The following is a 22038-nucleotide window of genomic DNA, read 5'->3' as shown; positions in this document are numbered from 1 at the left end:
AATTCCTAGGAGTAGTAGAGGTAAAAGATGAATGACTTCTAAATAGGATTGCTTTTTTCATTACCACATGGAACTTGTACAAAACTTGACCATATAGTAAGATTCAGAGATGTAAACTGATGTAAAGGCAAATAATGAACACATCCTTTACAGACTATATTGCCCTAAAAATAGTAATCAGTTTAGGGAAAAACAAAAATTTCTGTCTTTAAGGAGTTTACATTAAGTTAATATGACATATCCTCAGATATTCAGATTGATTTGTAATCTCATAGATTTAGCTATTTCCCCTCAAAATTACAGATTGCACCTCAGCCTCCTCATGTTGTATCACTCTTATCTTTGTCCTTCCATAAATTTGCCACAGTCAGGTCCACTCAACACACTGGGGAGCCCTCCTGGTTTTTCCTGAAGTAATAAGGTTGTTCATCTGTCACCTCTCATTTCGTGTTAAGCCCATCTTCTCTTCTTACCATGTTTCCCTGATGACAACTTTTACCATTTGTACTTTAAGGTTCCTCATTGGCTATTTGGTCTACTTACACCCATCATCCATTTCCCTCCATGTATGCTTTCAACTCGTTTTCTTTGTAATCTTTGAAACAGAGAGATATGCAATATATACAAAATAAATTTTTTTGGTGGGTGAGGAGCAGTAGGGATAGGTCTTATATGTGTTGTGGCATTTGAGCAGAGGCTTGAAAAAGCCAAGGCTTCTACAAAGTAGAGACAGAAAGAATGCATCCTTCTTTCAGCAAGGAAGGGGAGGTAGAATGTAATGTAAGGGATCAGCGAGAAGGCCAGTGCAGTGCTTGCTTCAGCAGCATGTGTACTAAAATTGAAGTGATACAGAGAAGATTAGCATGGCTCCTTTGCAAGGGTGACGCGCAAATTCGTGAAGCATTCCATATTTTTGATAAAAAAAAAAGCCCAGTGCAGCTGGACCCACCTTGTGGGAAATCAGAGAGGACTATAAATGAGAGAGAGAGGAGAGAATGAATAGCAAAGCCCTTTGGGGAAGGGAGGGAAGAAGGAAGAGAGATGGAAGGGTTGCCCTCAAGAGGTTGTAAAGGCAGATAACTTTTTTTTCTATCTCGCTAGCATAGCCCATTTTCTGCCTGGATTCAAATTACTGCAATATAATGGGACCACATGTGTTCTTTTTCCTCTAGCATTTTGATGGTTTTAAGCTTAGCCTTCATTGGCAATAAAAATTTGACTTCATGAAATGAAACTTTCTTAAAAATAAAGGACCTTTCTAAATCCCAAGAAAAGCTGTTCTTTGGTATCTAGGTAAACCAAATCACCCACCATGTATTGCTTTCCTCTTTGTAGAATTGTGTGATTAATGATGATTTATGTGATTGATAGTGATTGTAGTATTCTCTCTAGTTTATCCCATTTGGAGCCTTTCAGATAATGAAATATACATTGCTACCTTTAGTTGTTTAATACCTTTAACAGTTGGAGTTTTCAGTAATATTTTTTCCCCTTTCAGAAAGAAACCAAAGCTTTGGCCTTCTCAGTTCATTGGCTGGTGCAAACTGTAACCTTGGGTCAACTGAGAACCATCACACCGAAGTAAAGAGTAATTCTTATTTCTTTTATTTCCTTTGCTCTTCCCTTTTGTTCTTTGTTGTAAGGTTATTTGTCACATTTTCTTTCTAAGAGAGAGTTGCCCATTTAAAAAGCAGTTTTGCCATTGGAGCAGAAAAGCAACTAAAGAATTCAAAGACCTAGAGATATTGCTTAGTGTTGGCCCGAATCTAGCTTGACCCTCATTAAAAAATAAGCCAGACTTTAAGGGCTCGGATTTATTCATTGGTAGTGATCTTTTCCCAAATGCAGTGCTTCTTACTGAAGGATCTTAGCTTTTCCAACTCATTTACTCCTCTTTTTGTGGTACCCTGATCTAAATTCAGCAAGCATTTATTAATTCTCTTCTGTGTGCCAGGCCTGTAATTGTATCAGTGGTGGGAACATACTCTATCAATAATTTATAATCATAGAGAGGGGCTTAGAACAGTGTTCTGTATCACAGTAAGACAGACCCTGTGCTAAGTGCTAGATAAACAAATGCAGACATAAAACATACGCAAGCTGTATACAAAGGAAATACCAAGTAATTTGGATCAGTCAACACCTCCTGTGGAAGGGGGATTTCGGCTGAATCTTCAGGAGGAAGCTAGGGATTCCAGGAGGTTAGTGGGAGGAGGGAGAGCATTCAGGTTCTCGGATGTAGCCTGTGCAAAGACAGAGGTGAGAGGGTTGGATGTCATGTGGGTTAATAGCAGGTAGGCCAATTTGGCTAGAGAGGGAGTCTGTGAGGGAGAATAACACAAACATTTGGAAAGAAAAGTTGAAACTATGCTTTGGAGGACTTTAAATGACAAATGGAGGTGGTTGTACTTTGTCCTAGAGGAAAGAGGGCAGCCATTGATGCTTTTCAAGCTGTACCTTAGGAGCATCAATTTGGCGGCTGTGTTGAGAATTAATAGGATCACAGTTTTCGAATGGGAAGAGAACTTCGAGCTTTGGTAGTTCAGTGCTTCTTAAATTTTTTCCACTCGTGACCCTGTCATTACTTCTTAAACTGTGAATGATGACCCCATTTGGGGTCTGCTGCCTCCTCATTTTTTGCAGGTGAAGAAACTAAGGCCACAGATAGTTTGGAGAAGAAAGAGGCTGGAGGCAGGAAGACCAATTAGGAGGCTATTGCAGTAGTCCAGGCAAGAGGTGGCAAGTGCTTAAACAAAGGAGGTGGCTATGTGAGTGGAGAGAAGGGGATGCTACAGATTTGTGAGTCATCTGTCTAGAGATGACAGTTGAACCTGTGAAAGCTGATAAACTCATGAAGGAAGAAAGAAAGAGAGAGGGGAAGGGGCACCAGATGGAGCCACACATAATAGGTAGAGCATTCCAGTGAAAGAGACTGAGAAGACTCTCAGATCAAACTTATAGGCCTTTATTGAGCACCTGCTATGGGGAGCTGTGGATGATACAAAAGAAATGTAAGGTGTAGTTTTTGCCTTCAGAGAGTTTACAGTATGGTTGGGGAGATTTTACAAAGGACTTACCTCCAAGATCATTTCCAACTTTCCCTGTACATATCTTGTAGGTATGTAATTTACATGTCTGCATCATTAGAATGTGAACTCCTTGAAGTCAGGGACTGTATTTGTCTTTCTTTGTATTCCTAGCACTTAGCACAGTGTCTGGCACATAGTAAGTACTTAATAAATGCTTGTTGACTTGGCTTGGCTTGACTTGAATTTACTAGAATGTTTTTTCTTTCAGTTCCAAGTTGGTCAAGTTATAAAAGATATTTTGAACATTTAGTAGGTCATTTTAAAATTTGTAATTGTCTATGTGAAGGTATTAAGAGTTCTAAATTAAATTTTCTTTTAAAACAAACAAAAAAAATTGTTTTTAGAGACCTGCATTCCTAGATATTTTTTTTTATGATTTCTCATAACCCATTCTCACCCTTCTAAGAAAGTCTGGGAATTCAGATGTGAATTTACCTGAATTTTAATTCTGAAGTAACACATTTATTTTTTAATTGTTACCAACAGCCTCATTTGCCTGTAGGAGATGGGACTGAATGCTGCTTTGACCATCAAGGTAGTGCTTCTAACACAACTGATTCTCAGGTTGATAGCATTGTAGGTAAGTCTCTTCCTTGGCTACTTATAGAAGCAAGAACCCTAGCATACCCAGGATGACCTGCTAGCATAGGTTTTTTGATCTCCTTTACTAGGAAAGACAGCTTTTAAAGGGGTCAACAATTCTACTTTTAATTATATTCACTAGTTCAGGGGAAGGGTCAGCGCCCTGAACATCAGAGAAAATACAAGCAAAGAAATTAGCGTAAAGACCAACAGACAGGTCTCTGACTCCCTGAGTCAAAGCAATATTGCTATACACTTTACATACACCACTGGATGGAGAGACCATTTACATCCGAGCATTCAGGGGGGTCTGAACATAGAGCTACTCAGAGTCTCGACCAGGAAATCAAAATGTCCTTCTCATAAGCAAGCCCCCAAAGCAAAATACCAACTCAGAATATATATACACTTCTCAGAGCCAAAAGGCATCACAACCCTCGTGACTCAGTGCCTAGTCAGCTTAATACAAAAAGATGTGAAAGCCTTCCTACAAGCAAGTCTCCCGTAAGCAAGCTTCCCTTAATAGGCTCAATGTGAGGCCTATTAACAGGCGGGGAAGATCTTCATATCCCATTAACATTATAGCTACCAAGAAACACTTCGTTTAGGTTGGTTAGTTTGGAATAGGAATATTGCTATAAATCATTGACAAAGAAGTTGATTTTAAGTGAGTAGAAGAGAAGAAAAATGAATTTAAGCCCCATTTGTAATTATTAGAATCAGAAAGAGAGGAAATTGTTAGCAAACATTTAGCTGCTGTTCTGTTGGTTTTCCTGGCAGGAGTCTAGACAATAAAAGAGACAAAGCCCATATTTTGTCTAACATTTGATGAAGTAGTATATTTCAATGTTTTTTCTTTTTTCTTAAAGTGAAACAATAGCAGTAATTCATGATTTTGTTGGTGATAACACATCTCCATAGATTTAATGCTTTGTACTTTTGTAGATACTCTTATCAACACTTTGAAGATGATGAAACTAAGGTTCAAGAACAATAAGTGATTTGCTCAGTCACATTAGCGTTAGATCTAAAGCTAGAACATGGGTGTGCTGATGTATAAATTTATTGCATATAAGCTATAGGATAGCAGGGCATAGTATGAAGTCAATTATAGGTGTTTTTTAGTTAGAGGATTTCTCATGTTCCTTCTTTCCCTTTAGAAGTTGGGAGGTACTCATGTGCTTCTTGAACTAACTTAGCCCCTCTCAAATGCCTTTAACTCTTCTCTGTTAGAAATAGAAATTTATTTCTCAGTTTGCAAATGAACTAAAATATAAGCATACCTTAATCTTCTATGAGGTGTGATTCTCTGGCCACTATGGAGAGCATGAGAATGTTGTCTTAGAGCAGGCCTGCACAGCCTTCAGCCCACCAAAGCATTTCCTGTACATACAAAGGATGTTTTCCTCTGCATTTTTTGCAGGCTGCCTGAAATTCTTTGGCATGCTGCAAGTGGCCCGTGGGCCACAGGTTGTGCAGGCCTGCCTTAGAGTAAGAAAATATAGTTCCCTGAAACGATAAAGTCCCATTTGACCCAGGCAATGTCCCTTACTCTGATGACCATTTCCTTCTGAAATTTAACCAAAATTATCTCCTGAAATTTAATAAACCTCTTTTGCTGACAAACATTTGATTTCCAGTAAAGATAGAATAGTCCAAATAGGTGGAGTTTAATTGGATGAGTGATTCCTTATAGGTGGAGAAGTCTTCCAAATCTTCCTACTGATGGGTAACATCGTACTGCCTCCATCAAGCTCTGGAACATTGCAGTGCTTTTTAACTGAGATCCATAATCACTTGAGTTTGGTCTAACCTCTCCAAGGGGAAAAAAAAAAGTATAAATATTATAAAGATTGTCCAGACATTGATCTGCAGTTAAAAGGATAATTCATAGAGTTGGTTTATCGGTATATATATTTTGGACAGCAACTGCTCATGACTGATGAAAAGGGCCAGAAGCAAATAGGAAGAAGAAAATGGGCTGAATTGTATTTGGGAAATTATACAGTGCTCTCAGTGATTACAGGTTTTTCCCTGAAACAAAAGTTCACCTCCTTAACACCAATATTCTTCCAGTAATGTACTTCCTATGAAACACTATCAGCGAATTTTGAAATATCAGACTAAAAACAATAAAAGTTGTAAGTTGCCAAATAGCAATGGAGATTCATGTGGTAGGTGTGAATATACTACAGCATATCACTCATGAGGAGCTGAGTCAAGCTGATAACCTGGGTGAGGAATAAGCTTTTAACAATCCATGTGCTCCATTGGTACTCAGTCACCACCACCACCACCGCCGCCGCCACCACCGCCACTACAGATTTATATAGCACTTTTAAAATTTTCAAAGCACTTTCCATATCAGATCAAATGAGATGATGAATAGAATGGCAAGAGATTTAGAAGAAGGCCCCTAGTATGTTAGGAGAACATGGGCAAAAGTTCCAAAGAATGCACCCTGCACCTTTGGAGGGATTAACTATGATTAGTGCATTCACAAGCCCATCAAATTATATACCTTTACATATATGATCTTTTCTGATTACGTTACAAAAAATCCAAATAGAATTTAATAGTGCATACAAAAGTCCATCATAAAATCATTCAACACTTAATCATAAATAGGCTTTTTATGTAAACGAGAAACAATAGCAAAAAAGGGAAGGGAGTGAGGGGAGGCTGTGATGAAAGAGAGAGCTTAAAAACATAAGGGCAGAAATAAGAAGAAAAGAAAGTAAAAGAACATTTGAACTGATCAGTAAAACTAGGTAGGTACTAGTTCTTTGGAAAGATCATGGGTGGGGTGGCAGGGAGGGATCATTAATAAACAATGAGAGAGAAAATTCCACTTGGCAAAATTACAGTCGAAAAAGGAAAGATCACAACAAATACAAAAGCAGTTAAGCATGTTATTAAAGAATACTACACACAGCTGTATTTTAATAAGTTAGGCAACATAAAGGAAATCGTTGATTATCTATAAAAATATAAATTACCAAAATGGATATAAGTATAAAATTAATTCAAATAGAACAACCTTGGAGAAAAACAAGACAAATCATTAAAAATGATCCTTCAAAAAACCACCTGGATCAGATAGATTCACAAGTGAATTCTTTCCAACCTTCTAAGAACAAATAATCTCTGTATTAAAAAGATCATTCATAAATAGAAAGATGGAACACTACCCTCAATATTTTTTATGAAAAAATATGGTGTTAATTTTTAAGCCATTTAAAAGGAGAATTGTAGACTAATTTACCTAGCATGATAAAAAATACTAATTAATGAAATATTAGCTAGTAAGGTATTACAGTATAGTTTTAAAAATATTCTTCATGACCAAATAGGGCTTATTCTATGAATGCAAGATTGGTTAAACATCAGAAAAACTATCAATACATAACATATAAATAAAAGCCTTCAAAGAAATTATGATTGCATCTGTGAGTACAGTGGAGTGGGAAGGGAAGGCCTGCCTTTGCCAACCATTATGAAAAGCCTTTTGGAATTAGGTTAAAAAAATGTGATTAAAATGCCCATTCCTCTTGGCCCAGTAATTGTGCTTTTAAGCATATACTTTAAGGAAGTTAACGACAAAAAGGAAGTTCCCATATATACCCTGCATCTCCATAGTGGCACTTTTTCTTGGTAGCGAAACTTGACACAAAGAAAATGCTTACCAGTTGGGGAATGGCTAAACAAACTGGCACCTGAATGTACACCATAAAAAATGATGAATATGAAAAATTCAGAGAAACATCAAAGATGTATATGAACTAGTACAGAGTGAAGTAAGCAGAACCAGAAAAAGTATATATAATGAATGTAACAATATCAACAGAAATTGAATGCTGTACAATTATAAAGACCAAGATTAGCCTTAGAGAAGAGAAAATGCATTTCCTTGTTATCTTTGCAGAGGTGGGGGGACTATGGGTTTGGGATATTGCAGAATTGTCAAATAGGATTAATGTACTGATGAGTTTTTTTCCTCTTTAAAAAAAATTTTTGTTACAAGGGCTGTGATAGGGGAGAGGGTGAGGATCTATTCTGAAATAAAAGTTATGTGAAACAAAAGATATCAAAAATTAGATTAAAGCAACAATTTTTTTAAGGCCTTGGATTTTTGTCTTTTTACCCAAACCTCTCACAGGAAGCATTTCTCAATCCCCTCAGTTTCAGTGCTGTCTCTTTTCCTGAAGTCACTTTTTCTTTATCTGTATATAGGTTGAATTCTCTAATTCACCATCCCATAGTAAGTGAAAGCTCGTTGAAGGCAAAGGTTTGTTTTTTTGTTTTGTTTCTGCATTCCTAGCACTAATAAATGTTTGTTGAATTTAGTTAGATAAAACCCAACATTCATTCATGAGAAAAATACTAAAAAGAATAGGAATAGGATTTTTCCTTAACATGATAAGAAGTATTCACCTTAAGCCAATAGCCAATACAGTACACAACGGAGAAACATTAAAAATAGGTACAAAATAAGGATATGTGCTTTTATTGACATAGTATTGGAAACTTGAATAATTGCTATAAAACAGGAACTGAAGTTAAAAATATTACTGTTTGCAGATGACATGATAATATATTCAGAAAATTTTTCTCAACTAAAAATTAGTGGAGATAATAAATTAGTATAGCATGGTCACAGAATAAAAGATTAATCCACATAAATCTTCCAAATTCTCATATACTAGCAATTAAGATCAAGAAAGCATCATGAAGAAACCCCATTTATAGTAACAGAAACCCATCAAATAGATGAGAATTAACCTGCTTAGAAATACAGATAACTTATGTAAGAACCACTGTAAAGCTATAATGATGGGGAGAAAAAGGACCTAAATAATTGGAGGAACATTCAGTGTTTATGATTGGATTAGATTAACATTATAAAAATGACAAAACTTCCCAAATTAATGTACATATTTTAATGCAGTGCCAATTAAAGTATGAAGTAGCATCTTCATAGAACTGGATAAAATAAAAATTAAATTTATACGGAAATATAAATGGACAACAATTTCAAGAGATATGTTGGGAAAATGCTGATGAGGGTGGGTCACAAACTACTAAACTTTACAACATATTATAAATTAGTAATTATCAAAACCATCCAGTGCTGGGTAAAAATAGAATAAAGATAGCACACATCCAATCAAATATGTGTTTTATATGTCTAGTAGCTAAAACTTAACACTTATATAGTGCTTTAAGATTTTACATATATGGAAAGACTTGTATGAAATACCCCTTCTACAGGGATTCTGTACTACAGCCTGGAGTCAATGGACCGCCAAGGGGTCAATGGATAGGCTTCAGGGTCCATGAACTTGAATGGGAGAAAAAGTCACATCTTTATTTTCACTAACCTTTGATTTCCTGTGTAATCCTATGTATTTTATACACTTTAAAACATTCTGAGAAGGGCTCCATAGACTTGACCAGAATGCCAAAGGGGTCTATGACACACGAAATGTTCAGAACTCCTGCTTTAATAGAACATAAGCTTCTTAATGACAGTGACTGGTTTTCTTTTGTCAGTGTTTAGCATAGTGCCCTATATGTCATAAGCATTTAATAAATACTTGTGGAATTGAATCGAAATAATGCAAAATGGGGGCAAAAAGAACCAGAACAGTTATACAAGGTACACCACTACCACCATCAAAGAAGTGAGGTGACTTATCCAGGGTCTCACAGTGGTATTGCCAGGGGTATTCACCCCAGATTACCTGAACTCAAGCCCAGTGTCATTTCCACTATAACATGCTGCCAGAAGGAAAATGATCTTAAACCTTCAGGTGACCTAGAGGTTTCATCATGATGTACTAAGGATAGCTATTAGGAAGAAATCTATTCAACATAGAGTTCATGAGACTCAAGGGAACCAGCACAACCTTTTCTCTGGAGGTTCTAAAGGTTTATTGATGTGAAAGGATATCACTCTCATAGTGCCTGAAGGGAATGTGGTGCTTTTGTTTGTTAGGAACCTTTTAGCCTTAGAATTCTGTGCATTTGCCATCCGTGAAATCTTGCATTAATATTCTCACAAACATTCCTTTCAGACCCCATGCTAGATCTGGATATCCAAGAGTTAGCTAGTCTCACTACTGGAGGAGGAAATCTGGAAAATTTTGAACGACTATTTTCAAAGCTAAAAGAAATGAAAGGTAAACAAAAATATGTTATTCTGAATATCTTACTTTTATTTATTATGAATGTACTTCAGTCCCATATGGTTGAAAGTGAATTTACCACCATGTTTCAGTCTCACAGAAATATCATATAACTGACTTTTGTATAAGACTATGGACCCTTGGTTTGCATTTATGTGTGTGAAATCCCAGCCTCAATATTGCACCAAGATGGCTTGAGACTTTAAATGTAAGTTAGGTCTTATAAAAGTCTTTCTGCCTTGCATCATTATGATCTATTCTGTGCCTTCAGAGAATAGTCTGTTAACTAACAACTGCTATAAACTCTTCCAAGGGGTTGGACCCTCCCAGATGTCATTCTCATGAAATTTTAACAATGGCTAAACAGACCATTACATGGTCCATTTTTTAAAGGTCTCTTTTTACTTACAGTTGCTGTTAATAAAAAGGTTTTGCTATTGTATCCTTTCTCCAAAATTCACATTTTGCCTCCACCAACTTTTCTTTTTTCTTTTTTACATACAGACACACACACACACACATACACACACACACACACACAGAGATAGATAAATTTTTTCCCTCAATTACATGTTAAAACAGTTTTTTAACATTTGGTGTTTTTTTTTAGTTTTGAGTTCCAAATTCTATCCCTTCTCTTCCCCCCTCCCTGAATTGGTAAGGAATCAGATAGAGGTTATACATGTGCAATCATATGAAACATTTCCATGTTAGTCATTTTGTACAAGACAACTGAAATTTAAAAAAGAAGAAAGTGAAAAATATCATGCCTCAGTCTATTCCCCTCCACTGTAAAAGCTCTTTCACATCTCTCTTATGTGAGATAATTTACTCCATTCTCTCTCTCCCTTCTCCTTTCTCCCAGTGCATCCCTCTTTCTCACCTTTTAATTTTATTTTTTCAGATATCATCCCATCATAGTCCTCACACCCGTGCTCTCTATGTATACTCTTTCTAACTGCTCTAATAATGATGAAGTTGTTACAGTTACAGGTATCATCTTCACATGTAAGAATGTAAATAATTTAGTCTTATTGAATCCCTTATGATTTCCCTTTCCTGCTTACCTTTTTATGCTTCTCTTGAGTCTTGTATTTGAAAGTCAAATTTTCTCTTAAGCTCTGGTCTTTTCATCAGGAATGCTTGAAAGTCCTCCATTTCATTAAATGTCTATTTTCTCTTCTGAAGGATTATTACTCGGTTTTGCTGGGTAAATGATTCTTGGTTGTAATCTTAGCCCCTTTGACCTCTAGAATCTTATATTCTGAGCCCTCCAATCATTTAATGTAGAAGCTGTTAAATCTTGTGTTATCCTGACTATGGCTCTGTGATATTTGAATTGTTTCTTTTTGGCTGCCTGCAGTATTTTCTCCTAACCTGGGAACTCTGGAATTTGACTATAATATTCCTGGGAATTTTCATTTTGGGATCTCTTTTCAGGAGGTGATTGATGGATTCTTTCAGTTTCTTTTACTCCCTGGTTCTAGGATATCAGGGCAGTTTTCCTTAATAATTTCTTGAAATATGAGGCCTAGGCTTGCTTTTTTTTTTTTTTTGTCATGCCTTTCAAGTAGTCCAATAATTCCTAAATTATCTTTCCTTGATCTATTTTCCAGGTCACTTGTTTTACCAATAAAATTATTTTACATTTTTTTCTGTTTTTTCATTCTTTTGATTTGATTTTATTGTTTCTTTAATCTCATGGAGTCATTGGCTTGCACTTGCCCAATTCTAATTTTTGAGCAATTATTTTCTTCTGTGTGCTTTTGTACTCCCTTTTCCATTTGGCCAGTTCTACTTTTTAAGGAATTATTTTCTTTAGTAAATTTTTGTTCATCTTTTTCCATTTGGCCAATTCTTTTTAAGAAGTTCTTCTCTTCAGTGGATTTTTGTGCCTTCTTTACCAAGCTGTTGACCCTTTTTTCATGATTTTCTTGCATCACTCTTAATTTCTTTTCCCATTTTCCCTGTCTCTCTTATTTGATTTTTAATATCCTTTTTGAGCTCTTTCAAGAATTCTTTGGGGCCTGAGACCAATTCACATTTTTCTTTGAGGCTTTGAATATAGCTGCCTTGATATTGTTGTCTTGTTCTGAGTTTATGTTTTGATCTTCCCTGTCACCATAATAACTTTCTGTGATCAGGTTCTTTTTTTTTCACTCTTTGCTCATTTTTCCAGCCTATTTCTTCACTTTTAACTTTATGTTAAAGTTGGGGTCTGCTCCTGAGTGGATGGGGGCACTGTACCAAGCTTCAGGCTTTTTTGTGCTTCTGTTTCCAGAGCTAGTTCTGGAGTCTATAAGTTTTCAGTTCGTCCAAGGTGGTATGATTTAAGGAGAGGTGTGGTCACTGCTCTCCTGGTGTGTGCTCTAGACTGTGAGTACTCTTTTCTACCCTGGAATTGTGACCAGAGTCTTCACTCCCCTGTGGCCATATGCTGTAGTGTGCTAGTGCTCCTTCTTGCCCTGGGACTACAACCTGGAACCACATAAGGGCAGTGCAGGAGAGTCTCTCACCCAGTGCCATCAAAAGGTCCCCTTTAATCTCCTGACCATTTGTCCAAACCTCTTAGCATTTGTAGGCTGAGAGCTGCTGAATCCACAGCTGCTTGATTCCTGGATTTTAGAGATCTCCTGTTTGGTGGCAACATTCTTAACCACATGGAAGTGGTCCATGATGTCTTATGCCCCAGAGAAGTTAAGGAAAATGAATCTGGGAAAAAAGATATTTGGACTTAGCAATAAAGAAGTCATTTGTGACCTTCAGAAGAACTATTTCAGGAGAAGGATGGTGATGGAAGCCAGATGGCAGGGGGCTAAGGATTAAGTGGGGGCATCAAGGTTCTTAGGCATTTGCTGTGAAGGTGAGGAGAGAAATGCCAATATAGCTTGCATTCAAGGTCAAGGAAAGATTCTGGGGAGTATAGAGCCCAGGGGAGACTTGAGTATATCTTTAGGGGAAAGATGTGGTAGAAGGAAAAATTAAAGATGCATGAGAGAGTGATTGATGGAACAAAGTCATGGAAAGGATGATATTTGATTGAGGGTACAGGTAGAGTTCACCTTAGCAAGAAGAGAGGTCTACCTCCTCCTCTGAGACTGGAGGGAAAGGTAGGATAAAGGAGAAGACTTTTAGCAACTTAGCCTTAAGGGATGGAAGGGAAGAACTGAAGGAATTCATGGTTGTGTGGCCTCAGTCTTCTCAGCAAAGCAGTCATCTGAATGAGCGGGAGTCCCAGTAAACAAAGGAAGAGCTCTGTTGCATGGAGCTAATATCTGTATCCCTTCTCTTCTTTTTTTTTCCCTCTTCCCTCGCCCACCACACACTCATTCACTCTTTCTCTCTCTCTCTCTCTCTCTCTCTCTCTCTCTCTCTCTCTTATTAACAGAGAATAAATAAGCTATCTTCATCATTACAATCTGGAAAACCTAGAGGTCTCAGAGTTCGTAGCTTTAATGTTTGCACGACAAACACAACTCAGAAAGTGGCCTTATGTCTTCTGAGGTTAGAACTTCATAGTCTAAGGGGTTTCTTGTGCTGTTAGATTAACTTCTTAAATTCTGTTTCCTCTCTAGACAAAGCAGCGACTTTGCCTCATGAACAAAGAAAGTTGCATGCAGAAAAGGTAAGATCAGGCAGCTATTTCTTAAAGCTGTGCTGGGTTTTAGGATAATAATTAAGTTACACATCTGCTTCCTCAATAGAAGAAAAGTTCTGCTTGCAGATTTTGCATATTGATTAAGAACTTATTCATTACTTGCACAATATCAAAGCATTTGTTACAGTAGTCAAATCAGTCTTAAAATATGTATCATTTCTTTGAACTTGAGTGGGTGCTGATGTAGCCTGAACAAGAGGCAAGAGATTTTCTAACTGGCTGGCGTCTTCCAGTTGTTGGATTGTAGGATCATAAAAGGGCTAGAAATGTATCTTAAAAGTCATTGAGTCCAATTCCTTCATTTTACTGTTGAGGAAACTGAGGCCCAGAGAAGTAATGTGACTTGCCTAAGATCATGCAGCCAGTAATTGGCAGAGCTAAGAAATAGAACTCAAGCTTCTGGCTCTAAATGCTTTGCCTTTTCTACTCTATCACACTGCCTCCCAATAAGGAAAGGGCTTTTTCAGAGTCACACAATAAAGTAACAGAACTGGGATTCAGACCCAAATCCTTTGACTTTAGATTTACTGATCTTTCCCCTGTACCAAAGCCTCATATCAGTTTTGAAGTATTAACATATGTATGGCATGGATTTACCTGTTAGCTGTAATTTTTAAAACTTTTCTCCACAGGTGGCCAAAGCATTTTGGATGGCAATTGGTGGAGACAGAGATGAGATTGAAGGCATTTCTTCTGATGAAGAAAACTGAGCTTCTTGTGTCTGGTTAGTCCAGATGGTAACAACACACTTTAGTTGTGTTAAGGGATGTCAAGAGCATGGGACACTGCAGAGGTGGGAGACGACAGATGCAGGTGTTACCTACGTCTAGCCCCAAAAAAGAGTTCCTCCCCATCCTTGCTGTTGGGGAGCAGTGAGGATAGAGCAGGTGATTGCAATTCCTTGGGGGACATTTAGGATCATCAGGAAGTAGCCAAAGCACTATTGTAACTGTTAAGTCACCTAGGGCCTTCCCTCCAAGACACCTTCCATGGACATGGAAACCCAGAGAGGCAAGCTCAGCTGTGTCCAGGATTCAGGTGCTTCCTGCTAGACAGACTTCTGGCCTTATGGCTCTCATCATTTCTCATACCTTACTGATATATGCTTTGGGGAGCTGAGAGTGCCCAATGCCACAAGCTCTACCCCTGAGAATACACCCCACATGCCACAATGACCAGAGCGGGAAAGAACAAGCCACGTAAGCCCCTCCCTACTGTGGCTCAAGCTCTCAGCTTTCCACTAACTCTCAGGCTGTTGCCAGACTCCTCTCACTCTTCATGCACACACCACAACTGCCTTTGCTTTGACATTCCTGCACTCACCACACCCAGGCTAGTTTCCAACTACCTTCAAGCCACATATACTTGTGTTCTGTCTGCTTCCTGATCCCTTCACCATTCCCCATGGAATTGCAATCACTCCTTCCCATCCACTTCTGGGATGGTGAGGGGTAGAGGAGAAACCATCCCATACAAAGGACAACTGTGTCTGTCTTCCCCTCTTAGCTCCACAGCAGCCAAAGCCTTGGCACTTCCTGGATGGACCCTGTTTTGTTTTGCTGAGATTCCCATCATCTTGTTGACCATCTAGCCAGTATAAAGGGTTGATTGTTGGTCTTAATAGTAGTTTACAGAAGGCTCTTCTCCCTCAGAGTCTATTATAAGGGAACGAAGAGTATGACAATTAGAAGTGAGCTTCCTCCAGATGTACTTTTTGTTCTAGAGGAGTGGGAATTAGCTACAAAAGCTCTTGCCCATGTAAATGAGTCAAGCCACTGTGGGCTATCCATTCTGTCATAGCAACAATCTCTGTATTTCTATTCAGTTAACCATTGCTCTTGAGTTTATACCATCACTTCCAGGACTTTATCTCCTCTCATTTTCTTAGCTGGTTTTCAAGAACCACGCTTACTTGATCCATGATGTCTTTCTTCCTTTTGTGAAGTGAGAAAAGAAAGGAGACCTTGTGTTATATTGGTAATTAAATGTAAGGCAGCTCTGACCTTACTAAGTGGCACATGGTTTCATCTCTTAACTGCAAATTTACAGAAATGTCTGTGGATTCTGCCTTTTAAATGTTTCACTCCTTGTAACTAAGCTAATACCAGAAAGACTACTTTGGACAGTGTGGATTTTACAGAAAATGAGCAGCTTCATTAAACACCCAAGGATGGAATAACCTTCACTACTATTGTGTTTGTGTGACAGAGAGACAACTTTCTGAAGTTTCTGAATGGGATTTTAAAGGGCATGAGAGCAACATATGAATGTCGTTGCCCCATTATCATCAGAAAGATAGAATGGGATAAGTATTTTAGTATTTCCCCATGCAGATCATCTCCTGCTACTGATGATACCCAAAGCAATGTTGTCACCTCGTATATGCTTACAGATAAGTGATGTATCCCATTCTTTCTGGCTAAGAGCCAAGCTAAGATGTAGAGTAGTGACAGTGGACGGTAGAGAGGAGATAGTATTAGGAAACTAATTTACAACAAATTCCTAAGCACCATGACTTCAGGACCTTGACATTTCCTATGAACCTTCCATAAATAGCAGCTCTTAGTGGCCTTGTGGTTTTTATCCTGTGAAAAAGGTCAATATGCACCTTTGACTGGAACAGTACTGAAGGGAAATCTCCCAGAGGAATAGAGAGTTTGTGAAAATCATTTTTTAAAAGGCTCCTTTTGTGAATTACTCATTATCAGCGTGTGAGAGTAGTGAGTCTTAGTCTACAAACTGGACTTAAGAGAAGTAGAAGTTTGCTGGTGGTGGTTGCCCAGGTTGTAGGTCCAGGCCTGAGAATGTTCCAGAGGTGAACACAGCCTGGCATCTAGAGGAAACCTAGGCTTGATCACACACAGAAGCAAGTCTGGCCCTCACACATCCTCTTACACATTCTACAGAGACTGAAATGAGGGAGCCATAAGAACAGGACAACTCCAGCATACAAGACTGTCCTGCAGCAGCACTCTCCCCAAAGTGAACTGCCAACCACAGAAGAGACTGTGACACTCTTGGTGTTTCTTTTAAGATGATTTTGTTAGCCATTCTCTAAAGAACATTGACAAAGTCCAGCATGAAGATGGGAAAGGAAGTTGGAGAATTTTTTTCTCCTTACCACATGATAAAGGGAATTAGGAAAACAATTAGGTTATATGTATTAGGGAAAATAGATTGGAAAAAGCTGTGAACTTGATTTTGTAAATTAAACATGGCTGGATTGATTAAAATGAATGTTGTTTAAGAAGTCTATTAATGTTTATCAGGTGCTTTGGGTTGGGGTTGGGGGCTCATATTGTCACTTTATACCTAATGCTGGAGCATTGCTCAAAATGGACATTTGTATTAAGGCAGTAATAAGAACACATGGATTTCCCAAGACCTCAAACATCAGAGGAAGTTTGGCTCCCTTCGGGGTATCCTGAGTACTGGTAACTTACTCAGGACCCCTTGAATAGCAATCAGGTGAAGGAGTTTGTGTCTCCATCACCTCTGACAGTTTCAAATTGCAGTTGGCATGTCCATGTGACTTTTGCCAAGTATAATTCATCAGTGATCTTAAAGTAAAAGAGCCAACTCAAGGTTCAAGTTTGGTGGCCTTGTTTGGAAAGATGAGAGTTAATAGTGTTGGCAGGGCGGGTTGGGGGGTGGCGACAAGAGGGGATCACATAGATTTTGAATGTTTACGCTGAGAACGTCAGGTTTGTAATAATTTGGAGTTAATGCAACTACATATATTTTTGTATTTTGGAACTCTCACTTGGGGTATAAGAAGATTGACGTCACCATTCTGCTTCCTTACTGTTTATAGATTTAGATGATTAAGTAACATGGAATGTAGTTCAAAGGCCTAAGCATACACTCTACTTGTAATCCTCAAAATGTACATAAGGAACACTTTGTGTTCTGTCTGGAAGGCATAAAGAACTGAAAGAAATATTTTGCAGTGACTTGACTCTTTGTATTGTCCTCTACACCTCACCTTATGCCCACTTCTGCGAGTGGTAAAAAAAAATGAAGGGATCTTCAGCTTTGCTCTCCTTGTGGAAATAGGGCTTGTAAAAACTATTGTTGTGGTAGATGAAAGCACCACGATACATTCTGAACTTTAATGTCCGCTGACGTGGAACTAAAATTAGGATACAGTTCACTGAGGTTGAGCTGTGGCACATTCTGGTTAATGAAGACTGTACCAGAAATATTATTGTCTAGTTCCCAGTTTTTTTGGAGGATTGTCATATGATTAAGTAAATATAAGACACCAGCTAGGCTGAGAAGGCAACATGGTGTAGTTGAAGAAACGATACAAAGAGAAGGTCAGGAGCCTCGGATACCAGTTCTTTCATTTGCTAGCCTTGTGGACTGGGAAAATCAAAAGGAAAGAAAGTGTGGTACGGTGGAAAGTGGGATAGATGTAGAAGTTGGGACTTGGGTTCAAATTCTGGCTTATGCTATAAACTACCCGTGTGATCTTGGGCATATCACGTAGCTTTTCTGGGCCTCAATTTCTTAAGCAGTAAAGAGGGGATAGACTGACCTCAAAGGTGCCTTCTATCTCTGAATCTGATCCTGTGATCTTAAATGTCTGTGATTTAGTGGCAGGAGTAACACTAATATGGTGGCTAAAAATGACCTGAAGCTATCTTAGACTATTTTTTTTAAAAAAGAATGTGTAATAAAAGGGAGCTGCTTTGTACTTGTGCATACAAGTCCAGGTGCCACATTTTAAGAGAAATTGATAAATTGGAAGATATACAAAAGTGCATGAGCAGGATGAAGGACATGAACCATATTACATGAGAAGTAACTGGGAATGTTTTGCCAAGAGAAGAGAAGACTTAAGGCAGACTTAATAACAGTCTTCAAATATTTAAGGGCTCTCATGTGGGGAGGGAAGGTTGGATTTATTCTGTATATGGTAGAAATTACAGAGAAAAAGAATGAGAAAGAATCATGAATATTAGTAAAATATTCTAGCAGTTGGTGCGGTTTTTTAAAAATGGATTTTTTAAAAGCAACTTCCAGCAGCAATATTGGCATTAGTGAATAGTCAACCCAATCTTACTTTCTATGCCTAAAATTAATGTACACAGTAATGACCCTAAGGCACTGTAATATCCTGCAGAGATCATCCATTCCAAGCCCTTTGTTTTATAGGTAAGGAAATTGAGAATTGTAGATCTTGTAACTTATCCAGGATCATGTACTTTGTAACAGGAGTCAAAATCAGAACTTTGGCCCTTTGGCCCAAATCCAGTACTAATTTCCAGAATCTTTTTTTCTCTATTGAAAATTGGGCTTTCCACATTCATTGCATTCATAGGGTTTTTCTCCACTATGAATAATACTGAAAAGTGAGAATAAACTTCTGAGAGAATGCCTTCCCACATAAAAAAAAAAAAAGAAAATTGGGGAATTTGACCTTCCCTGGGGTTCTGTGATTCATCATCTTCCGTGATTTTTCTAAGATGGTTGGTAGTGGTTCACTAGTGATACCTACAGATTCCTTCACTACCCCATCTAATTCTATCACTAATCCTATCCTTATCCAATTCTAATTTCTACCGTATCTAACCCTAACTAATTCTAGTTCAGGAAATTCAGTCATTTGAATTACAGAAGTAATTTCTTTCACCTCACTTATCTTGGCCTTTATTCCTCTGTAATTATTTCTTTCTATATTTTACAGTTTATAGCTTGTTCTCCTTAATAGACGAGAGTCAAGTAAAATAATTGTTGGGATTATTGGAATAGTGTTTACTCTGTGCTAAGTGCTAGGACACAAATACAAGCCAAGTAAGATGGTACCTGATGATGATAGAGATGAGCTAGTCTGGGATCTTCATTTTATAGGTGAGGAGAGCCATCTAAGCAGATTAAGTGGTTTGTCCACATTTACACAAGCTGGGATTTGAACCCATGTCATCCGATTGTGAATCTACTGCAATGTTGACTCTGCTGTCTTGTAATTCTGTCATCTGACCCTAGCAGTAGGCTTTGTTCTTCTTGTTCCAAACATTTCTTTAAAAGTCTTTTACATTTTTTTAAGGATTGTTGATCTAGAATTGGAAGGGATCATAGTGGTCTTGATCAAGTTCAACCTTGTCATGAGGAAACTACTGAAATCCACGGTAAGGAACTTGCCCAAGTTCGTACAAGGACAGTCAGAGATGGGATTTGAACCTAAGTCCTCTGACTAATGAGTAAGGGCTTTTCCATGTCTGTAGGTCTGACCATGTCATCCCCCTCCTCAGTAAACTCTAGTGGCTTCTTGTTTGTTACCTCTAGGATCAAAATAAAATGTGCTCTTTGGCTCTTAAAGTGCTTCATAACAAACATGGCCCCTTCCTTTCTAGTCTCCTTATACTTCTACTTCTCTCGATGTAATCTGCAGTCCAGTGATACTGGCCTCCTTACTGTTCTTTACACAGTATTCTTTCTCCTGACTCTTCATTTTCACTGGCCATCCCCCTGTCTCCATTTCTTGGCTTCCCTAGCTTCATGTCTCAACTAAAAGCCTCATATTCTGTAAGAAGCCTCTCCTGTTTCCTTACTGTTACTGCCTTCCCTTGAAGATTCCTCCGTCTACCCAGCATGTTTCTTGCATATACATAGCTTTCATTTTGTCACTTCAGTTAGGATGAGAGCTCCTTGAAGGCAGGGAATGTTTGCCTTTCTTTGTATGCCTAATGCTTACAGGTTCATGCCATTCTTTTTTGTGTCCTTTTAATGTTTTGTACACAGTCTTTAAAATTATGAGCACATTGGATAGTTCCCTATGAAGCCACATCAGTCTTTCTAAATGTTTCCCTTTTCCTCTCATCAGGATCACTTACGGTGGTTTTGTTAGCATTTTCGAGAGTTTCCCATATCTCTTAAATCATCTTGCCTCTTAGAGTGTCCCCAAAGAATCATGCCAAGCATTTCCCTAAAACTTCTTGAAACCTGGTTTTCTAAATTTTAGGAGAGATGCTAATAACAAAGCAAGCATTTACCTGCACATTCACCACCTTAGTAAGATGACACGGCCATTTTCTTCCAAGGCTTTCGTTCCTTTCACTTTACCACCTCTTCTTTGTTGATCAGAACTAATTCCATAATATCGGTAACTTCCTGATACAACTTTGTGGAAAGTGGGACTTTGAGCAAGTCTTGAGGAGTTTCCCCTAGCCAGCTCTTGCACACTACCTTGTTATTATTGTTCACGCATCTAGACCTTTAAATTTGGGCATTTACCCAAGCTTGTGTGTGTGTAACACATGTTTCATTCCTTGTACTCTTCTGATGCTTCCCAGTTTTAAGGAATGGATAATTAAAGTAGGAAGTAGGAGTTGACTAGCACAGTAGTAATGCCATATCTCAGTTCCAGACATTAATGATTTGCAATACTACCTTGTTTTCTCTTTAGAAAAGCAGAGTTTCCAAATCTGTACTTAGTTGTTATTAATACAGCCTTGGATTACAAGCATGGGGAAAAACAAAAACAATTTTTTTCTAAGTCATTTTTGGCTTCCTGTCTCCCTTCAAACCCAAACAACTCTCTTACCCCTTTAAAAAAAGGTGAAACATTTACAGGCCAATTAAAGCTATACCTAGCGGTCAATATATTTGGCAAGAGACTCTAGAAATCTAATTAACAAGCAAATTCTCTCAGTTTAGTATCTCCTAGTATACTCCTTGCCTATGAGATCTCTTAGCCTTTGACCTCTTTCCCCCATCCATTCCTGTTTGATCAAGTGGCCATAATGCTTTACTATGAAGGAAAGTGCAGTTAAGCCTAGGCACTGATGTATGGTGAACACTGGCATTTCATTTCAAAGGATATTTTCATCAGGATCCAAGATTATGTATGAGAATCTATGGCATCTTTGGTCTTGTGTACCTGGCCTGAGATTTATAAGGCCTCACACCCAGGTAATGGAATATCAAATCAATCAAAGCCATTAAAAGAGAGCCTACTTGGTGTCTAATGTAAGTTCTCCCCCTCCAAGTCACTAAGATCCAAAGCAGGAGGTATCATTCATCACCCAGCAAAGCTCTTAGGAGAACTGAGAAGTAAAAAGAATTCAAATATCTCTTTCCCACTCTTATTCTTTGAAAAACATCTCCTCCCCAAAAAACAAAACAAAACCAAACCAAAAAAAGGAATTCTTGTCCTACATTCTCTTGGGATGATTTAAGAACCATCAGAGTTTAAAATTCTAGCTCCAATCCTTTGAATTCAAAGTAAAACATTGGAGGAGCCAAGGGATGGTATAATAGACGAAGGTCCCATTCAGCTATATCATTCTATAAACCAACCAAAGGCCGTAACCATCACTGAAGGGTATTGGGAATATGTTCAGTGAGTTGTTTACAATGCTGTAAATGAATTTCCAGATGTAGTTTCCAAATAATTGGGTTTTTGCATACTGGAGACACATCAAAGCGCCCTACCATAGACCCAGGTGGGTCTGTCCAAGTTAGTAAACCAAAGGAGGGAAACAAGAGGTGCTGTGAAAAGCTCAATCTGCCCTTC

The 22038-nt window shown here is 38.1% G+C and overlaps 1 protein-coding gene and 1 non-coding gene across 3 annotated transcripts in view; both read left to right on the top strand.

Annotated features, from left to right (window-relative positions):
• Window positions 1-22038, top strand: part of AAGAB (alpha and gamma adaptin binding protein) — a 74173-nt gene that overhangs the window by 46326 nt on the left and 5809 nt on the right. Inside the window, exons 6-11 of one of the 2 annotated variants that reach the window (XM_036736988.1) lie at window positions 1499-1581; window positions 3576-3669; window positions 9749-9853; window positions 13435-13484; window positions 14150-14241; window positions 16424-17457. In XM_036736988.1, the coding sequence (XP_036592883.1) occupies window positions 1499-1581; window positions 3576-3669; window positions 9749-9853; window positions 13435-13484; window positions 14150-14227 (410 nt within the window). In that variant the 3' untranslated portion in view covers window positions 14228-14241; window positions 16424-17457. Of the gene's footprint in view, window positions 1-1498; window positions 1582-3575; window positions 3670-9748; window positions 9854-13434; window positions 13485-14149; window positions 14242-16423; window positions 17458-22038 lie in introns of those variants that run through there. The other variant, XM_036736989.1, reaches the window with a different exon arrangement.
• LOC118830441 lies at window positions 809-915 on the top strand. The gene has a single exon (XR_005009076.1). It is a non-coding gene; the product is annotated as a U6 spliceosomal RNA (small nuclear RNA).

The sequence above is a fragment of the Trichosurus vulpecula genome, chromosome 8 (assembly GCF_011100635.1).
Source record: "Trichosurus vulpecula isolate mTriVul1 chromosome 8, mTriVul1.pri, whole genome shotgun sequence".
NCBI lineage: Eukaryota > Metazoa > Chordata > Mammalia > Diprotodontia > Phalangeridae > Trichosurus > Trichosurus vulpecula.
This window is presented reverse-complemented; position numbering and strand designations above follow the sequence as displayed.